General features: G+C 34.3%; 1 protein-coding gene across 1 annotated transcript in view; it reads left to right on the forward strand.

The window, feature by feature from the left end:
• AP3B1 (adaptor related protein complex 3 subunit beta 1) overlaps positions 1-19,727 on the forward strand; it is a 147,868-nt gene that overhangs the window by 96,981 nt on the left and 31,160 nt on the right. Inside the window, exon 22 of the mRNA XM_082013612.1 lies at positions 18,032-18,263. Coding sequence (XP_081869738.1) covers positions 18,032-18,263 — 232 coding nt within the window. The remainder of the gene's footprint in view (positions 1-18,031; positions 18,264-19,727) is intronic.

The raw sequence follows: 19,727 nt of genomic DNA on the forward strand, positions 1-19,727 counted from the left end.
ATACTTGAAGATATGATACCAATGAAAAACAGGAGATGAGAGACAGCTGCAAGCTGTCAGTGGAAAACAGTCATCTGAAAACACCAGAAATGGGTGTTGTCCCCTAAAGGGAGGTTATAAAGTGAGAAAATAGGGGAATTGAAAACAAAATTCATGAATGACATAAGGACATGGAGGGTTATAACCTGCTGCAGGAAATAATATTTTGAGCAGGAATGGTGAGAGGAGGAAGCGGAGAGCTACGGCGTCAGAGAAAAGCTGAAGAGGGGAGTGATCATCTGTTCCTACCCATCACACAGCTGATGGGCAAAAAAAGCTAGACCACCTTTTCTTTTCTTATTAGGATTTTAGATAGTAAAAATGTACAAGCAGCTGCTCTCCTAAATGTGTGGAACCCTGACTATGTTGCATGTGATCATTAACTGGTAAAAATGACACATACTTTTAAAAATAAAATTAGTGAGAAAGAAATACTGCATTGGTAGCAAGATATTTGTTATCATTCAGAACAGTGTTAGTGCAAGGCGGAAGTGACAGCTGAATATGAGCTGTGATGATAACACCAGTTGGATGGGGCAAAAAGTGTGTGGAAATACAGACCGAGTTGAGTAGGATTTGAGGGGAGAAGATTATTTCCCCTGCCCCAAATAGAGGATAATTTGGGGAAAAAGTCAAGGGTGGATAAGAGAAGTTCATGACGAAAGCATGTAGCAAAAGAGGGGAAAACTCTTCTTGTAGTAGGGAGGTTCTTTTAAAAATATTTGATGCAACAATTTAGTGTTGCCATTAATTATTGTGCATATGGAATTATGGTATAATTGTAGAAGTGGTACAGCTTTACTTACCAAGGTTTTATTTGGCATGTTCAGTGTATTCTCTTGGTAGTAGTTATTAATAATGTTTTGTTTTTATTGTTTCCTGCTACTCGGAGTTCTACAGAAACTCTTTAGGAAAGGAGGAGTAAATCATCTTGTTTTCTGTCTCATGTCTTCTACAGAACTTTTGACTGAGATCCACTTTGAGAACTTCTTTAGAGTGGTGATGCATAGAGCAGAAATAATAGCTTTTGATAAAAGTCAAGGTCGAGCTGCAGACCTGTCAAACCAGGTGATAAATACATTTAATTTTAAATTGAGCACACTTACAGAATTTCTTGAGAAATAGTAAATATGAACTCCCTCAATATTCAACTAGAGCCTCAATATTCAACTGGAGATTTTTTCAGAGTAGAACACCTTAAACAGTATTTTAATTTTTAAGTTGTTGAGGTAATCTTTACAGGGGAAGACTTTCATATAATTTAGGTTGCTTTGTCCACTATAGCAAGTGTTAAGACTGACTTCTGAAGTATATTCTTTACCTGTGTGAAGGATCTCTTCTTAGAAGTACCAGGAGCACAAGGATTGCAATACGGATTATATCACGGCTCTAGTCTGGTATGTAGCTTCCAGGAAAAGTTAGGATGAGGTGCTTAGGAATTCGCAAAAATCCTACAGTAGGTAAATGAATAGTAGTTCTTCCAAAAAGTTATTGGCATGCACTCAACTTCATGAGTTTTATTTTTTCACAGCTTTGTCAGTAGTAATTATTCTATAACTAATACATTTATCATTCATATAAGCTGTGCTCTGAGTTCTTACCTCAGGAGTGGCTGCAGAAGAAACATTAACTTGTTAATGTCATGAAAGAGATGTAGTGCAATCACTCGTGATAGCAGCAGACCATGTGCAATGGTTTGACTACATTCTTGGTACGCTTCTGCCCTACGTTCTCAGATTTTTACAAATTATTTTAAGTAATTAGTTTTATATTTCTGTAAATATATCCAGTCCCGTTTAGGATGCTTCTAATATTTTTAACTCAGACAAAGGATGTTTCTTCTAAATTGGTTTTCAATGTTTAGACACATCTTCTCTTCTATCTGATGTTTTTGTGGTTTTGTGTTAGAGTGACACAGGCTTATTGTAGTCTTTATATAATGTTATGATTTTTGTGTAGTTTAACAGTTGCTTTCTTGTTTTTTAGCTTCCTATGAGAAATGTCATATCCTTTTGGTGTCTCATCACAGGGGAGCTTTTTCCTATGCATTAAATGTTTTCATTACACTTCTTCTGAACCCCACCTTTTTATTTAAATATTGAAATCGGGAAGGTTTGTTGGGCAGAGCTGAAGAGGGAAGCGTGCCACAAGGTAGTCTACATGTATCCTATATGTGTGTGCTTATAACTTGTTTGCATTGTTGGTCACACCTGCACATTGAGCAGAGACATTTTTGGAGTTCCGTGTACTTTTCTCCAGCTTCGTTTTTTAAGATGGTGCTTTTTCCACTCTGGAACAGTTTAAAGTATGTGCATTGTCTCCATTTTCCCGCTACTCTGCTCTACAAGATTTGTAACTAGCATAAGGTTTAATTGAAAACACTTTTTACAAATACCATATGTTAATAGGATGCCTGGGAAAGTTTGTACCTATGAAGCAAGTGAAAAGGCATAATCTTAAATTTAAAAGTTAAAAAGGAACTTTCTCCTAGTGCCGCCCAAAATTCAGCTATGCACCTGATTAGGTGTGACTGGTGCTGGTGGGAAGGCAGCGTGGTCCAGTGGATATGGAACTGGGTTTTACGTATGGAAAATTAGTTCTATTTTTGGCTTACTACTTGCTATGTGATCTGGAAGGAGTAACTTAATCTTTTAGTTTTCCATCTAAAAAATGAAGATAATGATGCTTACTCACCTTGGTAGAGCTCTTGGAGATCTACAAATGAGTGTAGCTGCTCATCTGCTGATATTAACCATTGCCAAGACAGAAGAAGGAATGAAACAAAGACTTCCTGCATACTTAATTTTATTTTTCTGTGTTTTTATTAAATTGCTGTATAAGAGGGTGTTCTTAAATTGGCAACATAGTATATATGTTGCATCAAATATTTAAAAGTTACAATGTCCTTTCAGAAATTGCTTCCACATACTTTTAGAAATGATAGCCTGGGGACAAAAAAAACAAAACCCTGCTATGACACTATTTTTGAAGTGTCATTTCACCTTTATTCTTTAATTAGAAATACTTTTATCAATATTTTTGATGTTTATTAGTGTTGAAGCTCTAAAAATCCTCAACTTATGTTTATTAAATACATTAATACTTTACAAGCTCTACACTTAAGAATTAAGAACCTTCAACTTCTTTTCTTTTAAATAAATAAGAGAATTTAATTTGAAAGTTAGAATGTGATCTTTCTTCTGAGTCACAAACAAGTTTCTGATACAAGACACTGGCCCAAATAATAGTATGCCCATATCTGTTATATGCCAAATATAACATATTATATTATGTTATTACTATGTATAATCTCATTGATTTAGTTGATTACTGTGTGTTTTAGTACTACCTATTCTCCAGATTGGGTCTTTTATTTATGCTTTTATATATAATATATGCATTATATAATTATATGCTATGTATAATTATATAAATATAATGTATAATGGTTAGCAACTTGTATATTAATCAAATTATATTCTAAATAACCAGGTCTTTGATTAACAGTAATGCTCCTGATTCAATGCTATTTTACCATTTTGTTATCTTGGAGTGAAAATTATTAAACCAGTATTCAAATATTGTATTTAAACACAAAAGTGCTAAAATTGCAAAGTAAAGTACAATTACAATGTTAAATCCTACTTATAAAATAGAAATCACATTGAGGGGGAGTTTATTGCAAAAAAGAAAATCCTTTAGATAAGTTACTGTGAGGAGACCCTTGATCTTTTTTTACCCTCTGTTAAATGTTGGTACTCTCATAAAATTAATCCAACTTTTTTGAGAATTAAATGCTTAGATCTATGAGAGAATTTAAAGTAATGATTCTTTTTCTTTCCAACATGAAGAATACATATATTATGGTCCTTAAAATAGGACTGCTGTCAACAGAGTTGGTGCTAGGTGTTTAAAAACAAACAAATGTAATGCATTACGATGATTCCATAAGTTATTCTTTAAATAATGTGTGTAAAACAGAGTGTGTCTGTCTGTGTGTTACGCTGCGTAACACAGACAGAAGAGAGAGGTAACTTAAGCTGTATTTTTGTTTTATTTTGTCAATAAAACCTCGGTCTTAAAAATTTCAACCACATCTTTCTAAGGTAACATTTACCTTCTCACATCTTTAGCATCTATCAGACATGACATGGGACATATTCATTGACCCTAAAAATTTTCATCAGTCTCATGCACTGGAAGGGGGCAGCCCCAGCCAGACAAGAGGCTCATTTCAATTTTAACGGCTGTAATTAAAGGTTAATTCACTGAGTCAGGATTAACGAGGAAAGTACAAATGATAGGCAAGCAACTGCCTTTATAATACAGGATTAGAACAATGCAATTACAATACGAATTAGAAAAAATCAACTTCCTGAAAAGGTTCTGTAATGAATGAACTGCATTTCTCTGTTCTTAATTGTGGTACTTAAACACGAAGACTGTGTGCAGCACTTTTTTTTTTTCCTTTTTTGTTGTAATAACACTTGATCAACAGTGTGTCTAATAAGATAGTATGTCAACTACAATGACAGCAACTGTTATGTTGATAAATTTAATACTGTGCTGGACTGAAAACCTTCAGGCTTACTTTTATATTATAGCTTTATATGCTAGCCACATAGATGACTGCTTAGAACTTTGTCATTTAAGATTTATTTCTGTTACTCTTTTGCAGTTACTTATTTTAGCCAGTTTCTATAAACAACCTTAAAATTATATTTAATTTTTAGAAAACACTCACTTAAGTTTCCCTTTACATTATCCCCACTCATTTTATGTGATATTCTTAACATATGAAAAATAATATTAGTTTATAAATCAATACATACATACAGATGTACTCTGACTTTAACATCCTATTGTAACTATGTGTGCTGCAGTTGCATTAGTTGGTATAATTTAAAAATTGGTATAATTCATGCTTTCACTCACTCCCATCTTGTGCAGTGCCAAATATATGGGTAGTACATGTGTAAATGTAAAAATACATTGCAAAGTTCTGATCATCTCGTCTTAGGAGTTTGCTTTAAAATTTCTGACTTGTAAGTAAACATATCAAAGAGAAACAGCTTCAAGGGGCCTTGAATTACCTCTCTATGCACGTAAGTCACCTGGAATTTCCCAGATACTCCTGTTCTCAATTGCTAGTTTTAAAGTTCGTTCAATTCTCTATTCCCCTTTAACTTCAAAGATCCAACTTCTGTAATAGTCTGTTTAAAAATTTCTATATTTATTGCTTATCTAAAACTTTGGAAGTATATGCAAACATGTGCTTGAATTTTCAAAAGGTAGTATTTCACAAAAGCAATTAGGAGACTACTCTGAAAACTGAGGCTCCATGAAAGAACTATGCATTTTTATCAGTCGCTTTAGAGTTCTGCTGAAATACCATCTGGATGCTGGAGTATGGCTGAGGACTGGTACTTTCAAACTAAAAATCCAGCAATATTTTCTTGGAAATTAATAGTTATATGTATATATTTGAAAGTTATGCAGTTTATGTTATACAAAACTATGAGCATAGTACTTTTTTATAATAAATGGTAATAGTAATATGGGTTTCCTCTATAAAACTTATTTATGTGTTTTATTTAATGGCAGTTGACGAATGTTTTAAATCTATGCTGCAGGTAAAAAGTATATAATATAACACTGGTATTTAGATTATTCTGGGTATTGTTTGGCTAAAAAGCTGGTCCAGCATGCATTTCTAACAATATTTTGACGTTAAAAGCTCCAAGAAAGCTCTTTTTGGTGAGGGCAGTTGATAACTTTTCATTCATAATTAGCTCATAGAGAACCGAGAGACATTTCAGGGAAATTGAACTGTCAGTGGGTAGAAACAAGCATTTGACCTCATCACATTGAGTGGGGCCCATCATAATTTGTTCATTTGGTGCCCATCAGCCCAGCCTCATCTCTCATACGGCACCTCGCTGACCTTCCCTCTCCAATTCCACTCAGTTCAGCTTTAATTATGACTCTGCAGACCCGAAGAAATATTGCAGCTTGCTCTCAAAAACCCTGAACTGCCACTCACCAAAAGATTGGTTTTTAACAGGTAATAAATGCCCAAAGGAAATGGTGCTGTGTCCCACACAGAGTAAAGCAGCTTTTTTTTATTATTATTATTTTTGAGATTTTCCTGGCTCTGAATTGTCTCGTTCCCAGTGAAAATTTTACTTCATACAGAGAGTAGTAGACCAGCTCCAGGACCATAGGAATGGTATGGGATTGGCATTTTTAATCATCTTTTTAAGCCTGAAAGAAAGTTTTACTTGATCTGCTAACCCAGAATTCTATTATAGTAGCTAGATATTATTTAGAAACTGAAAATAACAAAAAAAAGTGTTTTTTTAAATTATTGTTGCTGAAAAGATCTGAAACTTCATCTGAAATTTGGAAACTGCTTTTCTTCTGTGATAAGGAAAATAACTGAGGTTCTCTTATCACCGTTGGCAAATTTTACTGAAATGATGATGGTAATGTAATGATTTAACTGTGTGACGCCTGCAGAGGAGCTGTGGTTTGCCAGCTTACTGGCAAGTATTTAATAGTTTTGCCAAGTAAGCTGTTAGAAAGCACAAGATACATGGGAAGAAAATACAAATTGCTACTAATTTTAAATGTCTACTTCTATCTTAAAAAAATGTTCCCATGCATTTCTGAGAAAATAAAAATATTCAAAACTACGGTACTAGAGAGTGTATCCTTGTGGTGAATGTTAAACTGTCAGCAGGATTTTCAGGTCATTTGACAAAAAGGATACAGGTGCAGTAGCTAGCAGTGAAGGTGACTGCTAGTTTCATCAATCACTTTGCCTTTCTTTAAGTTGATACATAATGGACCCCTTCAATCAGCTTCCTTGTTCTTTGTCACTTGTTTAGGAAGAAGAAAGAAGAGGGTGGAAGGGCTGGGCTTTAAAGTCAAGGTTATAAAATGAATTGTTACGTATTTACACAGGGTAAGGAGGATAAGTCAGTGTGAGAAGGGGCTCTTCATAAAATGTCGAGTTTGTCAATGGGTGATAATATGCAGTTTGAAGCTTTGTGCAGACCTTGAACAGTGACAGTGGTTGTCAAAGCAGTGATTCTGAACAAGAATTTAAAATTAAGACATTGTTTAGTGACACAGACACGACATGTGCCAGAAAATGTGCTAATCAGTGTTCACTTTATTTTCAGAGTCACAGTAAATGATGATCGTATGACAAAGTATGTTTAACTGCAAAAGCAGAATTATAATAGCAATAGAATATGAATTTATACAGAACCTAGAAGGCTGTTGATACCATTTTCTTGCATAACATGCATTAACTGTACCTAACAATCGGTTAAACTTCATAACAACTGTAGACCTAATACATTACTTTTTTTGGTTGCAGCAAGAATTACTTTTTTTTTTTAAACCTATCTATGCAATAGCCATTTAACAAGTTACAATATTTCATATTCATTTGCCCAGTATTACATATACAACCGAAAAATTAGAAAACTGAGTTTTGTAATGTTAAAACTTTTGCATTTGTCATCTGCCGCACAGCATTGTGAGACTATGATGAGTATTCGGAGGACTATACATCAGAGTAGGAAGAAAAATTTGGTGCTCTTAGCTAGAAATGAATAAAAATACAACTTTTCATATTCTCTGCATTCAAAGATTCATGCTATTGTAGCATACAATTTTTAGAAGCCTCCTACCTTCACATACATCTACAGATGTTTTTTGTGTGACTGATTACTGTCTTGGGTTTTTCTATTTTTGTACTGAGGAATGACACCTAAAAATCATAGAGGACCTTTATAATTCTAAATTATGTCATGCCCTATCTTTATCAGAATGTTTATTGGCATGTTCTGCTAATCCCAAATGAAGAAACAGATTTTTTTATTTCTTCATGCAGAATTTATAGAGAATCTGCTGAAAACTCCTTATTGAAGCTCCGCTTCGCTCTGAGTGGGACAGCTTCTGAATTTCAGTTAGCAGTGATGGTGAGGTTTCAAAGCTCTTCTAAGTATATGAATCACTGCTTGTGAATACAGCTAATTATTTCACGTATAAGGATGTTATAATGGGCATAAGTTGCAAAAGCAACTTTTCTTGATTGATCTGTGCTTAACTGAAGCTTGGATTGCACAAGAACTTCAGAGCAATATAAAGGGAAGCCTAAGAATTCACTGGAAGATTCTTTGCTGATCTGGATCAGAGTTTTCGCTATAGCTTACATATATACAGTTCGACATATATCTAACCATCCTGAGAGTCTGTAAGCCTTGCAATTAAATACTTGTCAAATACAGATGAAAATAGGAATAAATGCTTTATAACTAACTAATCAGTGTCTTGATTTCTGAAACTTCATTAGTGATAGTTTTTTAGCTTAGCATGTTTGAAAAAGTAAATAACCAAGCCTTGGTTGATGCATCTAAGACTCCATCTTGTCACTTTTACTTGATGTAAGTAACTTGAAGCAATTTGACTTGAAGAGTCATCATCACATGGAATGAAACACTTGATATTCAAATTATAATACTGAGATTTTATCCCAAAATATTAAGAATAACTTGAAACTTGTTTGGGAAACTATTTTGTCATTGAAAGTAAAAGCTATGCATGGGACTATCTCAACTTGTTGAGAGGTGTTACTGCTGATAGGACATATCATTCCTGTCACGGACCAGCAGTATGTTGCCACATGACTTGGGGGCTAGCAGTACAAAATAAGTGAAAGGAAAGAACATTATAGTTGTTAAAGTAAGGTGACTTGGAATCTTTTAAATTATGTCAATATAGATGTATTTTAATGTGCTCTAAAAGTTCTTGCTAACAGTTGCAGGAAGGTGGGATACCCTCCATTGTCCCCCTCCAAACCCGTGTTAAGGTTGCTTTTGAAGAAGTTGGTAAGTGATGTGCCACAGTTTTCTCACAGCAGCATAATTTAGAAATGTTTTCTGTCCTCCTATGCCATAGACTCTAGAGGATATTGGAGAGACAGATGACACTTTAAAAGCTGGTTGGATGATGCTGTGATTAAATATGGTATCATCAGAGATACAGGTTTTAAAAAGCTCACTTTAGTGGCAGACTTTCACCTTATTTTTTTCATGCTTTTATTCCAATGACTTGGTGAACAGTGCCGTGACATACTAAGACTTAAAAAAAGCAGTTCTAGAATCTTCCTGAATTAGTTTTGGTTGCTGTGCAGTTGATGAAAGTTTTCATTTTAAACTTTTGTTCACTTGGATTAGAAAACATTTCCATTTTTATATGGCTGCGTACAGTGTTGCTTCGTGTTTCTAGTCCCCAGCAACAGTGTTCTTGATTTGAAGATGCCAGAAGAATTGGGGAAAGGTACATTTGTAAGAGCTGTAAAATAGATCTTTTAATTATATAGTGGAATTTAGGGATTCATGGCTGTAAAAGAATGTTTGTGTACAAATTTTTACTATTATTAATTTGGAATGTTTTTATGAAAAATGTACAAAAATCATTCTACCATTTCCACTGAAGGAGCTCTGTAACACCAGCAGCATTAGAACATATGCTTACTCCAGAAATCCTGAGTTTCAACTATTATTACATGCTTTTGCATATTAAAAGTTGCTTTAAAATGGAAGAAGTTTTAATAAATGGCCATTGTCACAGTCTTCCTGCTGCTGCATTTGTGCTCAGTTGACTAACAATCTTTGGAGGATTTAGACAACAGTATATTGGTTAGTGCTAAGGTAATTTCAAAAGTAGATGAGAAAAAACTATCTACCTCATTTGCCTTCAGTCATCAACTGAGAGCCATAGGATCTCTGTCTGTACAGTAGAGCCCTTATTGGAGATATCCATAAGTTGAGGGGTTTTATTTGCATACGCTGTGCAAGTTGTTGCTTACATTACTCTGAGGTGTGTGTGGATAGGTTTGAGTGGCATTTCTTCTTAACAGGTGTGAAAAGAAGTGTCTGCATGGAGGCTGAAGTTATTTGATGCCATGAGGTTTGTTTCTGAGTCCAAAACAAAGAAGGGTGCTTTTGAATTTAAAAAAGTAACTGAAGATAACTGTTATAAATAAATGTCCTAGTCTCTTAATAGACAACGAACTGTATCAGATTATTTTTTTCTTTCTTTTTAAGGCCAAAAAGTGAAGCTTAAGGAAAACAAAACATGGACAAGCTGCATTTTAGCAATGTTCTCAGCTAGGTCAACTGTAATTTTCACAAACTAAGGATATGGATTTTTTTAGGTTAAAACATTATGTGTATAGTGAAATAAAACTTGGGAAAAATTGGCATATCAATATCATATATAATTCCACTATATGCGGAGTTTCTACATCCACATTGAGGAAGTGCTACTATAGAATAAATGTGCAGCAGATTCAGTGCTGATTTCGGATTTTTGTCCTTGCAGGTGGGTTACTGTGCATTGAGATCACTCTGATAAAAGTCAAAATAACATGTTGTATTCTTCAACAAAAATTTAGTGACTAAGCCTGAATTATAGTAGTATTAGGCCAACAAAGATGTAACTTACATTTTAGCATTCATAAATATCTGTGCTAGATTTCAAATGTAGCATATTGTAGGCTGAGTTCACTTTGGCATGTAGGTAATACTGTATAGTAAATGTTTTAACTTACTTTATACACTTATGCTGACACAAGAGGTCCTTTTCTGGTGGAAAGTTTGAACTAGGTGCTTTTGTTGGAAGAAACCAATATGCAGGAGATGTTATAATATAACCCTAACTGTAAAATTATACATTATAGCCAGTAGGGTTCAGTATGTTTTCACTTTAGAGGTCTCTAGAGTACTGGCTGTTTGCCAAAATCAAAATAATATACTAGAAACCATTAGTAGGAATTTCTTTGAAGTCATTTAGACTCAATGCCAAAATCTATATTAATCCCCCTCGGCAGCATCCAGTATTTCAAATTCACAATTAGGATACAAGGTAAGGCTGCCACCTTATTCTATTTTTCTGACTCTTAAACTACTTCAGGTAGTCCTCAGACTTTCCAGTTAGGTGGTTAGTGGAAGGGTCAAATACTAAACTGACACAAATCACTTGTTTGCATATTGGGAGAATGCCTTTTCCTTGAAACACCTTATAACTATTGCAAAGGAGTTTAAAATACCATGTTGTTTGGTGAAAGTCACACACATGCATCAGCCACCATCAGCTTTTCACTTCATAGAATTGTACATAGGACAAAATAATAGTAAATCTTGAGGTTTCCCAGATACAAGTTTCACCATATGATTTGTCATTGGTATTTCAGAAGTTGATACCTGGACTGGGATACAGTTTAAGTGCTTGAGTGTAGGAATTTTCTGCAAATGCATTTAAAAGAAAATTCTCCCTTAGTATCTGTTTAAGTCCTTTTCGTAGTCCAGTAGTGTTGCCAGGTACCCTATGGGTAAGAGTGTGCACTTCTGAATTTATGCTGAGGTTTGTGGCCCATAATTATGACACTGAGTTCAGCCCTTTCTTTCATGTTTGTGTCATAACCCTGACTTCATCATGAGACTATTCCCATTTTGTTGTTACTGAAATTCTTTCTCACGTGGCTTTTTAAAAGATTTCACTAATATTTTCATTGGATTATTAATATGATTCGTTATGCTCCACAGAATGAAAAACTCAAAGCTGCCAAATCTCAAGCAAAACCATGTGTTATTGTAATATAAAGCCTTAAGTTCTCTTATACATGCAGTCTGTTTCACTGGCCCCCTGTTACATACAAAATACAAAACAAGTACACACAGTTTTAAAGTGCTTGATTAATCTGGTATGGGATTCATAGAGTTTTCTGCTGTTCATGAACTCCAGGTTAAGGCCTAATTCTACTTGCTTTATATTGTGTAGTCATTTTTATGCTCTAAGAGCAATACTTTTTATTGATACAGAGTTACTGGAAATCTGTCTAGTGGGTTATATTTTAAGACAACCATTGAAAAATCTAAGGGACTTAAAAATATTAGAAAAGGGATAATTTAATATCACAGAAGATTTTGATCATCTCTAGATTCACAGATTACCTTAACACACTACTCTCTGAAAGGATGATTTTATATCTGAGACCATACTAATATTAGAGTAAAAAAAAGGCAGAGAAAAGGATTAATTTTGGCAGCCTTACAGAGGCAGACTATGGGCAGTATAATAAAAGTTCTCTTTTGTTTGAGATTCATCTCCATGTGATTTAAAAATCAGTGGGAGTTATTTGTGGTTTTTTAATTTTTATTTTCCTTGCAAGTTTTTAGAGACAAAATTGTTATTCTATCATTGTTGGAATTCAGTAAGAATTTTTGGAACTCACTTTCTAATATCTGAAACTGTCTAAAACCAATACTGGTTTAAAGATATGAGCATTAATATGCTAATTTCCAATTAGCATCATTGACATATTAATCATTTAGGGAAGTGTAGAGCCTAAAAGTTAGTGGCAGTGCAGAAAGGAGGGAGTTAGGATGTGTTAGAGATTGAAGGACTTCCTAGTAGACATGGCTTTTAGAAGGGGTTTAGAGGATATAGAACAGTTAAATGTGCCTTTGCTGAAAAGTTATTTTAAGTATTTTCTAGAATTTGAGATGATGTCCTCAAGTGTCTCTATGTCTAGGTAAATTAGCCCAAATTGAATCATGGTATCCTGTTACTTTTCTAAGCTGCAGAAAATAAGAGCTTGCTGGCTTGCTTTTTTCCTGGCCCCTCATCAGAGGTATGCTGTCCTTAGTTTGGCAATCCATATTAGCATGACTTAAGTACGCTTCTAATGTTGGTATTTGCTACAGCCTCTTGAAGTAATGCAGAGTAGGGTGTTGACACCCTGTTCTCCCTGCAGTTCTTTGTTTGCTCTTTATTACATCTTTTTATGAATTATTAATTCTTTATTTTTGTAAGAGCTGTGTAAGGAAGACATTTGCTTGTGACTATGAGTAATATGTAACTGGTAATGGAGCAAAAGATCATGAATATACTGTTTCCTTCCAGTAGTTGTCTTTCCTCTGCTTGCCTGGTTTTCCATCTTTCTCCTAATACTATAAAATTATAGATAAGTTGCTCTTACAGCTTCAGTTGAAAGATCATGTAAATGTGGCTGGGCTATGTGATAGCCCTTTCTCCTCTTAGCTGTTGCGGAGTTACTGGAGCATAGCCTTACAGTGAGTGTAAGAGAGGATATAGCTCTCACAGCTCAGTAGGTCATTCTTGGATTATGTCATGGATATTGCCAATAGGAGGGCAGTAGAAGGGCTACTTAGATTAAATGATTCAGTCCACTGCTTTAACAGAATGTCATTTAGAGGAATAGAACTATAATTATCATCATTCTTGGAAGCAACTATTTTTTTCCAATGTTTTATCCAAACATATATACATTTCTGAATTAGGATCTAAAATTAATCTGCATTTATTATTACAGCATTATTTAGCTAAGGAACAAATACAAAAGAAAAAAACAGCAGACATAATTTTGTGCTTAATAATAATAATACTTCTTCATATAGGAAGGTCTGTCCAGCTCTGTTTTCTGTAGTAGATTTAATAAACCCTGTAGTGCTTTTTATTTTAAATTATTATGGAAAATAGTTTTTTGTATTAACTTAAACTTAGTTATTAAGGACTTACTGAGCTGGCAAAAAGAAGCATGTTCATGTGCAAAGGATTCAGTGGTTTGTAACTAGTCAGCTCTGTTGTGATAAAGAAAGCCAAAACTACTGTCAGTGATCTTACACTTTCCCCTTTACATGGTTAATGAGGGGGGGCGCTTTTAAGGCAAAATACTGCTGTTGCCCTTCTTGTTCTTATATAAAAAATAGTTTAAAAATATTTGCAGCTTCTTTTAAGGTGACAGATCACCTTTCAACATGTGCAGTTAGCGTGGGGGCCAGTCTGACTTGTACCAGTATAGTGTTCCTGTATGATACCGCTGTTGGAGTCCCTACACTGACTTTTAATTCATGGTGGCTGTCGGTCAAAATGAGGTGGGAGGACAGTCTATATTATAATTTTTTTATTTCCGTCATTCTAAACAGATGCATGGGAAAAAAAAAAGTTTTGCAAGTTTAATCTTAATAATCTTCACCCAAAAAAAGCAGACATGCTGTGTCATAAAATAACTATTAGTGACTAGTTTGTATCCTATAAATCTAACTTGAGTTGATAATATGGTCCATTACCAGCTAACTGCACAGAGTATTTTTCATTTTACACTCTTCAGTTACTTTTTAGTGAAGTGTTAAAAAATATGAAGCTTTTCTCCTCTCTAAAATTGCACACTGTCTGTCTGTTATTAGGGAGATAACAGCTCTTATAAATGTTTCAGTAAGCGTTAAGTAGACAGTTATGTGCACTCTCATTCCACGCTTATTTGCTTACTGTAATAAACTGATAAAATATGTGTGGTTTGTCTCTGTGTATCTGCAGGCATCATGAGTCACATAGATTTCCTTTAGAAATAATGTTGTGTCTGCAGAATTGATTGGTTATTTTCATAAACCATCCAAAGGTACACAAACGACTTCTATTATTTAAACATATGCTATGTAAGATTTGTAGGGGATTGTCTCTTGGTTGCTAGATGCTTCTTGTTCTATTAACTCTTTGGAATATTATTTTAACCCCAGAGTGATTGCAGGTATCTTCCCTATGGGTTTCTTTAAGTGTTGCAATTGTATGCATTAAAAAAATTAAAACAAAAAAACTCTGTTTATTAGACTGATGCAACTGCTAAATAGTCTGCATTACAATCAAACCAACCTTTGCCAGCTCAAAACCCTTGCTAGCAAGGAGGGGGCTTGAGAATTCTCATTTTCCAGAACTAAATACCTTTGTTCAGCGCATATACATTTTATTTATTTTTAGTACTGCCACATTAAATGCAACTGGAAATTAATGTTCTACAGGAAGGAAGATGGTTAAAACATAATGTCATTATTCTGGCTGTCTTGTGTGTGTTACTCTATATAGTATATTGAAAACAAAAGTGAATGGGCGTATGAGTGAAATTATGACTGAAACATGAGAAGTAATGCTGAAAGGAGCATAGATTAAAATCTCTAAAAATCACGGAAGGTTTCAGTAAAATTTGTGTCAGTGTTACAATTTAAGTATAGTGAGGGATTTTTGTTGTATGTGTATGCATATGTATCTACATGTTGGACTTCTGACTACTAATTTTTTATGTTTTCATTCCTATTATCGAATAGTATTAATAAAAACAGCTATCTGTTAGCATAGAAGTTAGTTTTTAAGAAATTAAAGAACTTAAAATTATTTTTTTAAAAGTACTTTTTAAACATTAATAAAATGTATTTCCTAAGCTTGTTAATGAAAAATGGGTGAACCATTTAATGAAATAACTTTTGTATTATGCATGTCCAGCTCAAATTGAGTTAAATGTTAGAAGTTAAAAACTAACCTTAAACACAAAAGTAAGATTTAAATTACATCTTAAAACTTAAGTTTTATTCATTATTTCAGCAATGGCTTAAGTAACAGATGCTAGTGTGACTCTGCTAATAACCTGTTACTGCTATTATCTCTTCCTATGTACCAGTGAGATACTTACTATCTGAAGTACCTACTTTCTTGTTTACTGACAACTGAGTTGTTTTTCGAGAGTTTGACCTTGTCAATTATTTCTAGAAATCTAAGCAGAGTACAAATCTATTAAAGTTTGGGTTTAGTATTCAAAGATGTTTTGAATTTTGAATAACCGTGAAGGTCTGTACAACTGGTACTTTTTCCATTTATTTTACATTAGCTGAAAATCTGGTCACGTGATGTCAGAGGAGTCATGATTCTAAAAATAGAATCTCAATATATAAGCTACATAAAAATAACGCTAATCTTATTAGGTATTTATGCATATAAAGTGGCATTGGAGTAAAAAGATACCTGGTCATTATGGGTTTTGTAAAATTTCACTGAATTGTGTTCTTGGACAAAAGTATTAGATATTTTTGTGCTTGTCAGATATCAGTAATTGGACTGAAAAAATTGACGCCATTTAAAAATATGGTGCCTATATTCTTCAATTGGTATTATTATTTGAAGAGGGACAGAAATGTAATTATTTGGCTATGGGTTCTATTGAAAACACTTGTATTTTCTTCTGATCGTATAGGAAAAATGTCCTATATGATAATTGCATTATCTTTTTAGGGAGAAGAAAATGTCTGAGCTTCACTGGTTTACTTTAAAAGTATAAATAAATTGTACAAATTTGAAGTTGGGGTTGTGGAGTTTCCTCAGTTCAGATATATTCTGAAGCTGCCTTTAGTCTTCATACTGAAGGTTACTGCTGGATCACATTTCTAAAAAAACTGACACCAGAGTGTTTGTGTATCAGAGAAAGAAACACTAGGTAAAAATTTGAAACTGAAATACGAAATTTGCAGAGGTGTTTGCTCAATCACATCCTGTATGTGTTGTTCTAATTACAGTCACATAGTGGTTGAGTTTTGAGGGGATGGGAAGCCTTTCTGCCTTTTTTCTTTCATTATTTCTTCTTCATTCAGTATGGTATGTGTGAAACTTAATGCACCTTCCAAACCCACCTCTGAATACAAAATCATTCAGTTCCTCATGTAGTTCTCTTGAGCTTTCATCAAAGTAGTGCCCACGCTTCTAAACATTTATTAGTTATTCTTTACAGATCACCTCAAATGGGTATGCATACAACTAGCCTGGCTTTCCAGTTCAGAAACTGGTGCTTGGAGATGAAGACCAAGTTTGATATGTGCTCACCAACTTCTGAAGTTTTCAATGGGATTCTTTACAGCCTTCTGTTTTCCAGATACTGTCCCATTTCTGTAACATCTTGTAGGTTTAAATCCCAGCTCTTACCAGCTTCTGCTATTACTGGAAGAGTTCACTAAGTCTTCAGATCAGCATCTCAATGTTAAATGTGGCGGTCAGGAAAATATAGCAACCTGTAAGTTTTGTATGGAAGGCAAGATAAAAGCCCATTTTCCTTGCTTAGCTGCTTGGAGTCTTGAACATCCTGCTATTTGCAGCTCTCTCTTTCACTTAGTTACACATTCAGTGCTATGTGTAGGGCAAGAAAAAATGGACACCTATCAGTGGAAACAGATAAACAGATACATCTAACATTTAGTGTAAATTTCAGTAGCTCAAAGTGCATTGATCAGATAAATGGGATTTTCATGCTGACCATTTGGCTTTTTCAACCTTCACATTCTGTTTGTGTGGTGTTACTTTTCCTGTAATTTCCTAGCCTTTCCTTAAACTTGTTTAAAGAATTCAAATTCAGTTTTCAGTGGTTTTCTGTATATTCCTTACTTTTGCGCTTTTGAGCTCATGATTACAGATTTCCTTATCGTCAGTATCTTCTGGGAATTTGCATGCTGAATGTCTTTTGTTCATGCTACTTCTTTGGGTAGAATGGACCCAAATATCCTTGGGATTTCTTACTGCTCATGACAGCAAGACTATTCAAGAAGTGGCAACATCCTTCTGCTCTATGCAACTGTGGTTTTAGTATTTGACTGGTGTAATTGTTAGGCAACATTTTTTGCGGTTTAACAAGAGAAGGAGAAGACAATTTCTTACTATACTTTCACAGTACACAATGGGCTTGGCGTCACCCTTGAGTTCAGGTGCATAGAATGAAGAGTAACTTCTTATTAGAAACAACATAATTGTTTTAACTGTGACTCTTAAAAGAACTTCCAATAACTTAATGGAAAATTGTAGAGTTAAAATATTGAAAACAGATTTATAATGGAAAGTGAGGCAAATACAACAAAGTTAAAGCTGCTGTTTCTCAGCACCAAAGATGTTCTTTTTAGGCTCTGTTATCTGATATCTATTACTGTGATTTCTTTATAGATCTGAATATGTCCTTACATGTTTCTAGTTCACTAAGATTACCACTAGAAAACAGGCACCTCTAGCTGAGTGGAAAGTGCAATATTTAATTCTCATTTTATCTGTTCTTTGCTTACACCAGCAACTGTTGTTTTGTACTTAACAGGTCACTACCCAAGTCTCTGTGCCAACAAAAACACGTGAACTGCTTCATCGAATGAGTGGAAAAGGATTAGCAGCTCATTATCACTTCTCAAGACAGCCAGGCATTTTTGGTGATCGTATGGTATCTGTGCAAGTGACAGTGACAAATACAACTGATCAGAAGATAGAGAATATTCACATCGGGGAGAAGAAATTACCTCCAGGCATGAGGATGCATGAGTTTAATCCAATAGGTAATTGTGTCCTATCTTTAAAAATACAGAATCTTAACCATTTGCAAAGTTTCCAATATCAGAAAGTGGTTTTGCATAGTCATAGGTGTACTCATATATATGTACGTAAACACATCTATACCTATGTATGTATACACACACACACAACTATCTTCTCCTAGATAATCTGATTTTAACAAAAAATTAATTCAGATTTGCCCTACTCGTATTTGACTTTGAAAATAACTCTTTAGATCAGAATTTCCATGCCTGAAAGCTTACATGCTTGTTCAAATATCAGTTATATTATATCAATTCCAGTTGATATATAAAATTTTTCTGCCTCCCCACAGACTTTAATTCTCTTCCAGCCTTAGTCCAGAATGGCTATAACAGACTACTATTAAGAATGAGGTTTTGGTTTATATATTCACAGTTATTTTCTTTCCAATTTTTAAAGAACATTTGTAGATGTATTATTTAGTTTGGTGGCTCAGAGCTTTCTCATTGTTTCTCTTGTGAGCTTTTGGCAGTGGAATGGAAAGGTGTGTTTTAGTCTAGTTTGCACCTACCATACTTCTGCAAAGTGTGGCTTCTTAGACTAGGTAGAAAGCAATGCTGTAGTCAGTCCTAACCTGAATTGTTTTACTTTCTACCTTCTGATCAGGATTTTTTTTTGCTAAATTTCTGTTAGTGAAAAAGAGTAGAAAACCTGAGAAAGAACAACACAGGTCTTAGCAACTTTTATTCAAGGGTGGTACCTGTGCACACGATCTGCTTTCTTTTCTCAGCAGTTCTCTGTTTGAGGACATTGTGGTATAGTAAGAAGGAACAAAAGTGTCTCTGTTGCATAATATAAATGGAAAGGACAGACATGCTCCTTTTTGACACAAGCTCCCGTACTTCCTCTTCTTTTTTAACGGCTACATTACTATGTGAATCCATATCATGTTAGAATAATACAGAAACAAGTCCTTAAAGTACAACAGTGACGTAAAGATTTCAGTAGTTAAAAAGATGTTTGGTATTAAATTGTTGTATGCTATTGAAATATTTTTTTAACATTTGAAAGGCTATACAGATTTGCACCAAATAGCTACAAAAGCAATTGTATAATGCTACAGTTTATTTCAGAGTTAAAATTTTGGAACCAATTGCATTTTGATAATTATACGTACTTGATCAAGACAGTTACTTTTAGGAAAGATTAATTTTTGTGTTAATATTCCTTGAGGTAAGGCATCCAGTGCAGAGTTCTGATTTCAAGTTAGTTTTGACCATCAACCTAATTTTATATTTCTCCCTTTAAACATAAAATAAAGTCACAAAGGCTTACAAGTAGAAGCTTAGTTGTTGTGGTTTAACCCCAGCCAGCAACAAGCACCACACAGCCGCTTGCTTTCTGTCTGGGATTAATTCTATCCCAGCTGAAACCAGGACACTAGTAATACTATAAATCAGACAGGAGATACTGTACTCACAGTA

The sequence above is a fragment of the Phaethon aethereus genome (assembly GCF_964289735.1).
Source record: "Phaethon aethereus genome assembly, chromosome: Z".
NCBI classification, from domain to species: domain Eukaryota; kingdom Metazoa; phylum Chordata; class Aves; order Phaethontiformes; family Phaethontidae; genus Phaethon; species Phaethon aethereus.